At 36.4% G+C, this 12,660-nt stretch overlaps 1 protein-coding gene across 1 annotated transcript in view; it reads right to left on the reverse strand.

Moving 5' to 3' along the window:
- Positions 1-12,660, reverse strand: part of ARHGAP21 (Rho GTPase activating protein 21) — an 81,674-nt gene that overhangs the window by 31,904 nt on the left and 37,110 nt on the right. Inside the window, 2 exon segments of the mRNA XM_031059331.1 lie at positions 472-501; positions 8,397-8,451. Coding sequence (XP_030915191.1) covers positions 472-501; positions 8,397-8,451 — 85 coding nt within the window.

Consider the following 12,660-nt stretch of genomic DNA (forward strand, 5'->3'; position numbering starts at 1 on the left):
AGCCAATGCAGAGCCTGCCAATGTAATAGAAGATTAAAATAATTTCTCAGGGCTTTTATACACTATGAGTGCTATCATATCACAGCAGCATTTTCTGTTCAAATCATAACATGCTCAATTCCAGTATATCAATATGCTCTGCCTTAACAGCAGACAGTTATAAAAGCCCAAGTGCAGCCATAAAATTAATACAGAGCAAAGTAGAGAGGAGGGCGAGGCATTTCCAATATTGCTGCAATGTTACACCGAGCATTAGTGAAGTGCAAAATATTAAAGCACACTGAGAGAAAACAGACCAAATAACACAGGCACAAACCACAAATCAAGAGATCAGCAATATGAAGAAAATTCAGCTCTGACTATCTAGCTCATTATCAAAACTTGCTGTTTCATATTCTTGCTTCTCACAAATCATTAAGAAAAACATGCCTTACAAAACCATCAGAGAAATGGCTACTGTACATTTCTTACCAGTGCTGTGACATCCTTTGTAAACTGCAGCTGGCAGAAAACAGGAAAACACAGTAAAAACTGCTTACAGATGTAAAGGCAGAATTATCTTGTCATATTGATGTTGACTACAGCAAGCTAAAAATACAGCTACACTGATTTCAGTGGAAGGTACCAACAGACATAAAGGGCAGTAGAGCATAAAAAAATAACTTCACCCTCCTTGTGAGCATGTCCATCTCAGGCTTTAATCTGCTCCTTATCCTGCACCTTTACAGAAAGCAAAATACGTTTGTGCCATTTTGCCTTGTGCATCCCTACAGCTGCCTGCAGAGAGCTCTGGCTCCGTGTGATGAGATTTCCCTTCCACTACAGCAACATCACTGTCTCTCATTTCCCTGGGCTGCTACCATCCATCCCTGCTTCCTGGTGACGAAACAACGGCTTCATTATGCACTTAAAACAGCACGCCCCTTCCTCATGTATATGCGAACATGACCACCAACTGTCAGCTGACTGCAGCTGCTTTCAGCCTCTACATCTGAAATTAGAGGAATGATGCTGCAGAAATACTCTCCTCACGTGATCTGTAATTTTTTTTCCTCCACTTATAGTAAAAAATCCGGACAGGCTTCCACTGACACATTTAATGGGGGGGAGGAATGTATGAAGATAAATATTTCTAAACCTTTAAATAAATGACTATTTAAGATCTTGATGGGCTGAAGAATTAAATTGAAAAAATTTGAACAGATGCTGAAGACTCAAAAAACCAATCGATCAAGATCCTTCTGGCATGCAAGACAAACAAATCATCATATACTGCCCCCAATCAGAAAATAATTATCAATTTATGCAGCTGATAAAACAGCTGATATCTCACCTTCTCTGGGATGTGCACACATTACACCAACAGAAAACACCCCATTTATATATTTGTAAAACATTCCCCTGACAAACAACGCTTCTTTGACAGCAGAAAGACTAAATTCCAAAGCTGGTGTGATCTGATTGTAGCCAAAAACTACAAATGAGTATAAAAATAAGTTCTCAGCTCTTGACAAAATTTATCACAGGTATTAAAATATCACCTTCAGAAGACAGCATTCCCACAGGGTCCAAAATGAGATCAGCTAGGCTTTCTCCTCCCCCCAAAAATTAAGTTTCCATGATTGCAGGTATATTCAGACAGACAGACTGGCAGTTCTGTGTAAGACAGTTATTGGAAAGTATACTTCTCCTCCCAATCTCATTCCACCCACTACCCAAGAAAGCACTGAAACAAAGCAGAGAATACTTCCAATAAAGAGATTGTGATACTTCCACAAAGAGTATTTGATATCTTTGTTTCATAACTCTGATTAAGGGCCTACAGAAAATAATGCAAATTACAAAGAAACTGATGGATCTGCCCTGCAAATGTCACACTGAAGGATGTATTATCAGCCTTTTTATTAATGAAATATTTTAACTGCTTTAAGCACAAAATGATGAGATTTTTAGAAGAGGTTTAGAGACTAAGAAATTTGAAATACACCAATGTATTTATTAGTTCATACATCGTTTTGATATTTAACATATTTTGCAACCACACAAAACACAGCTTGAGTATTACCCTCTCTCTTTAGTTTCTCTAACAAAAAATCATATCATATGAAAAATGTTACCTTAATCTCTGAGTGACTGCAACAGGACACATTAATAAAAATGTCATTAGGGTATGGCTGAATTTTAAGCGTTTACAGTCTTAAAACAAAACCCAAATCAACCAAACAAAAAAGGTTCACAACTTAGAGAACAAAAATGTTTTTTTTTAATATCCAGATTAGTGATGCTCCTAATTCAGACACCAGCCTTCCATTTCCAGAACTGGATATTCAGCAGTTATTCAGAAGCCCCAACATGATCCAAAATTAGTCTAGATGTTTTATGATCTCTTTTTCACCTTCTCAAAACAATGGCAGTTTCAAAAGACTAACATACAAATGCAGCAATTTAGAGTGACATTAACTGCTCTGATGGGTAACAGCTCTGCAACAATTACTAGAAGAAAATTACTGCTCTTATAGTAAAAACTCAGCATGTTTCTATTAACTGGGTACCATTTCTTCCCACCTTGCAATCTGGTTTTGTTTGCCCAAACTCCTATGGTAAAGGATTGATTTGTTTGTTTGCAAACTCCTATGGTAAAGGATTGATTTCTTACTGTGCATTTGTAGAACCGTTAAGGGTTTAACTCCTAAGGTAAAACATTCATGCCATATGATAGGCAAATTACATTTTAAGCAAATAAGCAATTTTACAAGGTATTTAATCAACCACCTAAAATTCAGCTGAAGGGCTTTGGTCCCACTTTTACCCCCCTGATTTTATGCTGTTGGATGCTAGAACAGTAACAGCCAAATGCATGGGGATTCCTCTGGGAAAGGATCACAGGGAAACCCTGTACTTTCAAGAGCTCAAACTAACCATACCCACCACCCATTAGCCCAAATCCATGAAAACATGCAGTCCTATGTTTCACTGAGGATAGGTGTGATTCACTCCCCTACAGGATGAATAACAACACCAACTTCAACAGAACTATTCACTAAATTGGTGAAAAGCACTTTGATGAGTCAGAAGCCAACATGCCCAACTCCTTGCAAGACTGAGCTTGAGGCATTCTTCTTTCCTTCTCCAATCAGTTTGGCTTCAGATTTTATTTCTTCACTAGTAAATTGTTCTCTTCCCCGGTCTTAACCTAATCTCACTGTCATCATGAGTATGGAAACTGCACACCAGAATAGGTTCACCTCCCTCTTAAAAGGAAACATTTTCTAGTTACAGTTTGTTCTGGCAAGAATATTATTAATACAGTTCAAGTGCTTTCATTTTACTCTGAGACACCCAAACACTACGGTCAGATAATGTTATTTGAAAAAAACCCAAAACTGCATACCCTTTCTTCCTAAAGGCAGTGCATTTTTAGTATATAAAATTTATTGCCTTAGGCCAAATAAGTTTTATTTCCAAATACAAGCTGTGTAAGAGACTTTCATGTAAAGTCTAAATTGTGGTTAGGAGTGTTGATTGCAAATGGTATTTTCTAACATGTATTGTTTGACAACAAAATTTAAGTTTCTTCTTCTAGGTCACTGTGCCTTCACACCACACGCTGTCTTCCATTGTACTTGCTGCCACAGCTTTAATATTAATCTCTGTGCACATCAGTAACTCAGCACAAAACCTGCAAGTAAAAAAGTGCTCCAAATCTCTGGACTAAATACAGCTACTTAGAAAAACATCTCTATCTTTATTAAAAGATAAAGCAATGAAAGTATTTCACAGCTTGCCATGTTGCTCCACTAGGTCTGATGCAACTGGATGGTCACAGGAAGAAAAACAAAATTAAACTGGCAGACTAACATTGAAGCGAATTGTCACAGACCTGTAGTCAGAGACACGAGGTTACTGGGGCATGTAAAACTCTAGGATACATTTCCTCATTTAAGTTATTTTTCTTTGCTGTTGTTAGAGGGGGTTCCCCCCCCCCCCTTTCTGTTTGTAGGGGGGGTTCCCCCCCCCCCCTTTTTTTTTTGTTTTAATTATAGGTGCACGGCTGGCAATTTCAGGGTAATACAAGGCCTTGAGAGCCACCAAATACCACAAAAATTCTAAGTTCAGAAATGATAATGCACCACTCTCTTCTCTGCTGTACAGATCTTCCAGTATACTGGAAATTTCCATATTACCTGACTAGAAAGAAGGAAAAACAGAAAAGAAAATCTGTGCTTCAGTTGACTTCTACTCATTTTCCTGGTCATTCTCATCTAGGATTTTTGGTTCCCTTACTATCTATGACAAAAGAAACATTTTTGTTCCAATGTGGTAAACTTTCAGTTACTTTTCTGCAGCTTCGTTGGTCTGTAATTCTGAGGAAAGATTAAGATTTAACTAAGTTTATCAAAAACACAGTAGTAAACAGCCCCCTTTTATTCCACCTTTACCAATATTCGTAGAATGTTCAATAACATCTTTCTGTAAATGAAACTGCAAAGTTCTTTCTGGAAAGCTAAGGAACATTTCAACAGATTTGGACACTAATTAAATGTAATGGCGACAACACCTAAGACCAGAAGTAACCTCTTACCTTTAGGGACCATTCCTGAAAGGAAGCATTTTTTTAGAAATGAAACTATTGGAGATAGGCTAAAAGTTAGGTAAGATGAACTTTTAAGCAAGTGCAGTGAGAAAAGTGCTAGAAAATGAATGGTGAATAAAAAGGATACCTTACCTATAGTATGTATGTTTGTACACAACATAGTTATACACATCTACAAAATAATATCTACATATATTTACCTGTAATATGCATCACATATAATGATTAATATGCTACATTACCAATAACTTTCCAAATAAACAGCTCCAATGCAGATCATATTAAAGATACCATTTTTCAAAGAGTGCTATTTTCAAGTGCCTGATACCTAGCAAATCAGTGACTTGAAGGCTGTATTCTTTTTTGCATGCACAAGGAACAGTTAGTCAGTAAGTACCTTCCAAGATGAAACATTCCCAGAAAAAATGGTCCAAAAATCCTGCATACAGAGGACACACTAGACACAACAAAGCCCACTGACAATACTCATAATAATGCTCACCTGTAAATAGGCTTAGAAAACTCAATTTACTCAATGGAGCACCTTTACAGTCAGTATTTTCCACATAGCACAAAAAGCTTTTGAACAACTGGAAAGTTGTCAAAATTTAAACAGTATTTTAGCTATAACTTGTTATCCAAAGGCTACAAAACAGCAACAATTTCATTGAATACACTTGAGAAATATGAACTATTTGTAGTTGACCTAAATGCGTCTTCCCATTTGCATGAAGTCAGCAGTACTAAAACCTACAAGATGCCAAAATTCTGTCAAAAAAGGTTAAGAATGCTACAGAAATTGCATATAGATGCATCAAATCTGAACCACCAAGGATAGCATGACATAAAAATAATCTTCCTCTTCCTAGTTTAAAAATGGTCATATACCTAAAAATGTTTCAAAATAATCTCTTTTGATAAATTTAAGTAAATTTAAGTAAATTTGAGGAGGAGCATAAAAAAACCAACACATACACAGCTGTCAAGAGTTCAAGATTTTGTTATGGATATAGATGCTTTAAATATCCTTTTCCCCATCCACAAAGTGACATTTTCAACATCACACAAGTGAACAAACACAAGTGGCATTGGTTTCACTAATGGTAGGATTTCACATGTAATTCCCTTCCAAGTAAGCACTGTTCACATGCCACAGAGAGTAATGGCCTGGGGATTGGGCCACTTCATTGTTACTATTGATGAATGGATTTGAAGCCCCTGTTTTCTGGAAACTCAATATACCAAGAGGTTCACAGACATATATGGATATTTCTGAAGACTAAACTCAAGGTTTATAAATAGCAAACTAAGGATAGAAACAAGCAACTGTATTTCCAACCCTCAGTCATGAGTACATGAAGTAGACTGCCAAGTACTATAAAATTTAGCACAACCAGCATCATTCCTGAATATAATGAAACTATTCCATTCTCTTTGCACTAGATATACCACTTGTTAGCTCATACTACAATATCCAGTAGTGCTTGGAGTTTTGTTATTTTTATAGTATACTGGTATTTAACATCAATTTACAATGAGCAACACTATTTGAAGACATTTACAGTGACATATGTCACAGAAAACAACTAAGTTATTTAACATTCTATAATAGCTTCCATAACACAACTTCAGGTGGTTTTCCTCTATTATAATTCAGAGGAATTGTACAGATTCTTCATTTTACTGAAGTTACTGAGAATGTACTGTCTCAAAAGATTGCAAATTATTTTAGAAGTGCCAAAATCTTCCTCCTGTGTGGTAGGTTAAAACAGATACAAATACAGGCCACAACTGACAGATGCTGTTGTAAGATGCAATTCATGTTTAACATCTTCTTCTTCACAAGCTGCAGCTCAGCCATCAAAGACTGACACTTGGATACATATATACTGAAGTGTTCTGTGACAGGACTGAATGAACAAACAGCTGCCATCAGAGGTCATTTCCTATAGGCCCAAGTACACACAGTGCTTAGCCTTGCAGATACAGGAAACACCTGTGCCTCCATGGCTTTCCTCTGGAAAATGCTATGTGCAACTGGAAGCCCTCAAAGGCAGTTCACTTCATCCCAAACAAATGCATCTTAGCAAACAGTAGCATAAAACCCTTCTGTATCATGACCCAACCCAACAGTGAACAACTGAAGGAACTCACGCAAACTACAGGGTCAGTGTAAAGCATTTTTTGCAAAGTGATGACCTTACCTGTCAAACCTAATCCTCCTTCTATCTTCAAGAGAGCAATCTCACATACAAAACTCATAACTCTTATCACATCTGAAAACTCAGAAGGACCTTTTGTATAATGACACCTCAAGATTTTTCATATACCCAGTCTTTTCCTAGAACTTCCACAGTCAGGTATTTTCCTCTTTTCTTTACCCCTCAATCTTCTCAAGGACAATGACCTTATTTTCTTTTTGTTAATATCCCTTCCTAACCCGTAATGGCAACAATCATCCTTTTTTGCCCTCTGCCCCCATCTCACCTGTTGATATAACAAGCTATATACAACCCATTAATTTACATGTCTACATCACCTGAAGTTTGCACTTTGTGTTTTGCCAGCAGAGAGATGATGTGTCTAAGACCTTTCCATCCAGACAAATAGAAGTGTTTAACTTTAAAACTACAATTCCTGCCTTGTCCAGATTCTTACACTATTATGGCTGCAAGACTGCATTAGATGCATAGGGCATTCAGATAATTTAAATGTTAGTATTATTCCTGCATTATTCATATTCAGAGTTCCAATTTTAAAAATAAAAACAAACAAAAAAACCACCCCAACAGCTTTTCTCTCTCACTTATTCATGCAATCAAAACTCACACCCTGCCCCCAACATTTTCTGTGTTGGATTACTGAAATATGTCTTCATCAGATGTTCTCAAAATATCACTTCTATTCTAATAATCTTGGTTTGTTGTCCTAGCTGGAGAGTTCCTGTACTAGCTTCTACCTTCACTTTAATGTCAAAGTCTTTTCGTTCTTTCCTTTACCTTTTAATTTGGTCTGTAATAATGGAAAACAGCTACCGAAACCCATAGGTTTTTATTAACACAAAGTCATCTTGCTACTGTGTAGATTAGAAAATACACTTTTTCAACTACTAACAAGAAAATCTACCCTTCTTGTCATCTTCTCCTCTCCTCTGCTTCCAATTAAAAATCAACTAGAGCATACCAATATACTAGGTGGTGCTTTTTTGATTCTTCACAATATGCCCTTACATATCATGTATTATTCAAGACTCTTTTGGACTTAGAAACACTAAATGGGAGATGAATCATCTTACTACACATGCAGGACCTCAGTTAAAATCAAGAACACATAGGCACTAGTGCAGCAAAACATTTACAGCAGTCACAATTTAAAAATTTGGTAATAACCTTTGGCCCATTCATCATACTTCTCTGTCCACTCACAATTACTGAGTTATTAACAAAGGCTTCATATGCTAGTTTTTTAAATTCAAATTCTTTTGAACTGGATAACCTAGATAAAGGAAGCAATCCAATTAATAAATTCTAACCTAATGAAATTAATCCAAATTACAGTAAAAATATGAACAAGATGTATTTTTAACATGCTAGAAATATCATGTAAAGACAGTACTCCCTATATCTAAATTCCCCTGAAATTTCAGGCACAGCAACGAGGTAGGAAAATATCTAAGGAGTTACAAAGAATTAGATATTAACTGTAATTATTTGCTGATAGCACACTTCAAAAACTTTGTAACCAACAACAGCACATTTTGGTTAGGTAATATACTCTCTGAACAGACGTTTCATTAACATACCAATTGAAGGATGTCCTCATCTTTAGGCATAACACTAAGTTCCAATACACTGTCACTGAAAGAAACAGAAAAACAAATATCACAGATGAACTTTCAGAGATTTTCAATTCTTATTACAAAGATAATCCATTTACTTCCATAGAAGAAAACTCTTCAAAAACTCCAACACTCAGCTATTATGACAAACACGTGACACAACAAAAGTCAACACTGATTTCCTCGAGAATCTTATGAAGTAAGAAGTCCTGAGGTACACAACATGTTTGAAGCTTCTTGGACAAAACAATGTGACAAATCTCTGAATAAAAGCCAAACTTTCCTCTCTCTTCAATTCAAAACTAAAGTTTCGTAGCACTTTTTAAAATTGGTGTGGTGATGACATAATCACTACCTCATTTGAAAAGAGGAGCAATACCAAGGCCAGTATTGACCTACACCTTTCCACTCCAATCACCTCCTAGCAGGATCAACTTAAACAGTCATTCAGATGATATCTGAAACAGAGATGAAAAACACTTGCTATTTGTAAGTGCTGCATTTGTCATCTGAGCTGCTGAAACCACAAGCAGTAGCAGCAGTATCAAGATCCAGGAATCTGAACAGTTCTATCAGTGTGACTCAAATACAAGGAAAATCAGGACACCAAACGTACAATGTACCAGCTACCTGGTCAAATATTTTAAAAACAGTGAAATCCACAGTTGGTATCTACCAGAAATAAGGTATTTTCACAAGCAAGAGAGAGAATCATATGCTTGCAACATTGGATACAGAGTAGGTGAATTTTTTATCTCATCTGAGATAATGGAATAATCTGTTCACATTCATTAAATGTGAAGTGGAACAGGTACAGAGAAGGACTACAAAAGACTAATGTACAGCCTATTACAACGATGGCAAAAAAATCCAAAAAACAGTTACTGTGACTGTTACTTAGAAATCTCACGTGTAAGAATTAAAAAAGGATATTTAAAAAAACCTGACCAGTATCAGCATATGTATCAATGCAACCTAAGTGGCTATCTCAGAAATCAGCTCATCTGTACTGGTTAGTACAATGCATTAGGTGAGGAAAGACAAAACCAACACAAAGACTGGCCCAACTACAGGGCACAGCAATCAGCCTATGAAAGCACTGACAAGGGACCTCAGTTTATTTGTGCAGAAAAGAAAGCCATCATCTCAAAATGTAATGTGTGATTTATTATGCTTTCTTATATGAAAAATGTTTCTGTTTTGTGGTTCCTTTCCCATTTTCTAGCAATCACAGATGGAAGGCTGAATTCCAAAAGCAGAGGAAGGGTATTTGGTTTCACAATCTTTTTAAAACCCTATTCATTTTGGAAGAGTGTTTTCCAAGCAGCATAAAACTTACTTTAGTCTTAAAACTGAAGATCAGCAGTGATTTAAGTTGTTCTTTAAGTCCCCACACATCTAGGTAAAAGTAAGTCTTCAAAAGCCTTGTGAAGATTACTTTAAAATACTGAATTATAAGAAACAAGGTAGTATTGTCTTTATGTGCACTTACAATAGCATTTCCCATACTAACTGAATACATAAACAGCATGAGGCATTTTTAACTGTGTTCAGGTTTCAGTTCTGCACATGGATAGCATGTATGCAAAAATCACATCAGGCAACTGCTTACTTGCAAGATGAAGACTTTGGATGTCAAAAATATGATAGCATTGCTCCTCTTGAAGTACTTTTTGTATTAAAAAATATAATTTGACACAGAACAAACCATACTCATTGAAGTATTTTGCATGTTTCTCCTCCTCCCCCTTTTTAAGAAAGTGATTAAATCCATTTATACAAGTAACATCTTAGAAGACATTCAGAGGACTAAAGGGTTCCACTCAGAAACAATGTTTTTTACATGTAGCTCTAATAACTACTTAACTATTCTATCCCTGTTTGCTGAAGAACCTTTTGGAGACAATTTGGATGCTTTTACTTCATATTTTGAGACATGCTCTCAGGACGTTTTTTAATTCTCATATCAGAAACAAAAAGTATTAAGGAAGACTTCTGGTTTATTGTACCATACACTGTAAATGCAAATTATGAACTAGAAAGTGTTAGTAAGAACCACCACACAGAAAGTAATAGTCTACACTGGAGCTCCAGACACAGTATTCAGAACTCTCGAAGGTATTTATCATTCCAATTACTTAATTACACATTCTGAGAGTTAAATTCAACTGTCTTGATTCCAAGTAATCAAATTAAAGCAGTAATCATAAAGTCTATCTTCTGATGCATTATTTCGTATTAACGAAACAGATTCAGTAGCTAAACTCTGTACATTTCTGAGTAATCCAAACACTTTCAAGAACAGTTTGAAAAGGGAAACAAGCAGAATAGACAATCATTCAAATTCCCCAGGTTAAGAAAAAAAAGGGGGGGGGAGAGAAGTTGCAAATCAGAATCTGTTTCTTCTTTTATTTGGAAAAATAAATAATTTACAGAGTTTATGTTAGCAATCAACATGTCTCCAAGTTGATTATATATGTAAACAGATAAGAATAAATTCTTAATGGACCAAACAAGCAACTTTGGCAAAAAGTAGGAAATATAGAGTTAAAAGTGTAGTCATGATTAATCTTACAGGACTGTAGTTAATTCTAGCAACTCTTCTGAGGTGTGCCTTTCATCTCCCAGAGGAAATAACTAGTGTAACTTTAGATTTTTTGCTATCTCCAAGCAGAGGAAAATAGAAAACATTCTAGGCACAGCTTGAAACTTTTCTGGGAACAGTAATGTTCAGCATGTCTGAATTATATCCCATCCTTAAGTCCCACTGGAAGATATGGGTATCATTTCATCTAAAGCAGCTAAGTTCTGATGTCTGCAGCATTATATAATGAAGACAAGCAGCTCAAATTGAACAATTTTTTAGAAAAATAATAAGCAGCTATAAAAATGGAGCCACAGAAGTAATCTAAAAAGATCTGCCAGCCTGCACTGAGTTTTATTGCAAACAGCTGAACAGCGAGCAATGGGGAAGCCCTCTCTTGAGAGAAGAGAGGATAAAATGTGTTGTAACCTCAAAAACTGCTCTGATGATGAGTAAAATGACAAAATAAGCATTTACAGTCATCAATATGTTTGAATGAGTAATTTAAAACAATAAAAGTACAGCAATTAAAATGTCTAGAAAACCAACATACAACACATTAAGACTATGAAGAAAACTGTCTTTAGTTATAAAAAATATTTCAGCAGACAATCGGCCTTTCAAAACACCTTTCAAGCAAGCTGCTTTCACAAGGCCAACTAAAGCCAAGGTGTGCTGGATGAAAGATCAGCTAAGACCCAAAACACAGCAAAAACTGTATCACTGGGTGTTTTTAATGTGAAGACATTCAAGAGTGAATTTGTGCAAGGCCAATCAAGAATTACTAAATCAAGCAATGAAGATAAACCCTGCGGTCATAGAGGATAATGGTATAACAGACCACCAGTCTGGCCCAGGTGGCAATGCTAATGCAAGAGCAGCATGCACCATAATGCAGTTTTATTTGCCATGAAATGGCAAATAAGAAGTAAAAGAACTTATGTTCAGTCCAAACTGCTCTGAGCTCAAAAATACTGTTTTCAAGCAAAGAATGAGACACAGCTGATTCTTCAGTCACATGAGAAGTACTGTCTGTAAGCTACAAGATACACCTGATGTGGAGTCTGAGCTCTCACTATGGATGAGAATTAATATTTATCTGTTTATCCTAAGAGGTTCAGCTGTAGACTTCCTGATGGTTGAATATGCTGTATAAAATGCTCAAGGATACACATGACCTTTTGTTACAATCCAATCTTCTGTGATGTACACATCTGGCTCGAGAAAACAAACTGTTCTCTCCTAACACAATAGCATCCCTTCATCCTCCCTGCCCTGATGGAAATCAGGGGGATAGATGCAGCAGTGTGCTACATCCTTCCTGGCCGCATAGATAATCACTGACAAGGCCTTGTTCAGGGGTCCCCAGCTCACCCACGCTGGGCAGGGGTTCAGTCCCCTTACCAGTTCCCTACCTACACTCACTGAAAATACACTCAATTCACTGGCACACCTAGAGTAAGAATCACTGACCACACAAGGCACTCAAAGATGTGACTGGTCTCTTTCTTGGATCAAGAGAGTTGATTGACTGATCTACATAGTTGGGCATACAATGTATCTAGGGTATACACTATTGTACAATAGTGCTGCTTGTAAAAATACAAAATAAAGAAACAATGCATGGCTATGCTGTGTCCAGTG

Source organism: Geospiza fortis, unplaced genomic scaffold (assembly GCF_000277835.1).
Source record: "Geospiza fortis unplaced genomic scaffold, GeoFor_1.0 scaffold75, whole genome shotgun sequence".
NCBI lineage: Eukaryota > Metazoa > Chordata > Aves > Passeriformes > Thraupidae > Geospiza > Geospiza fortis.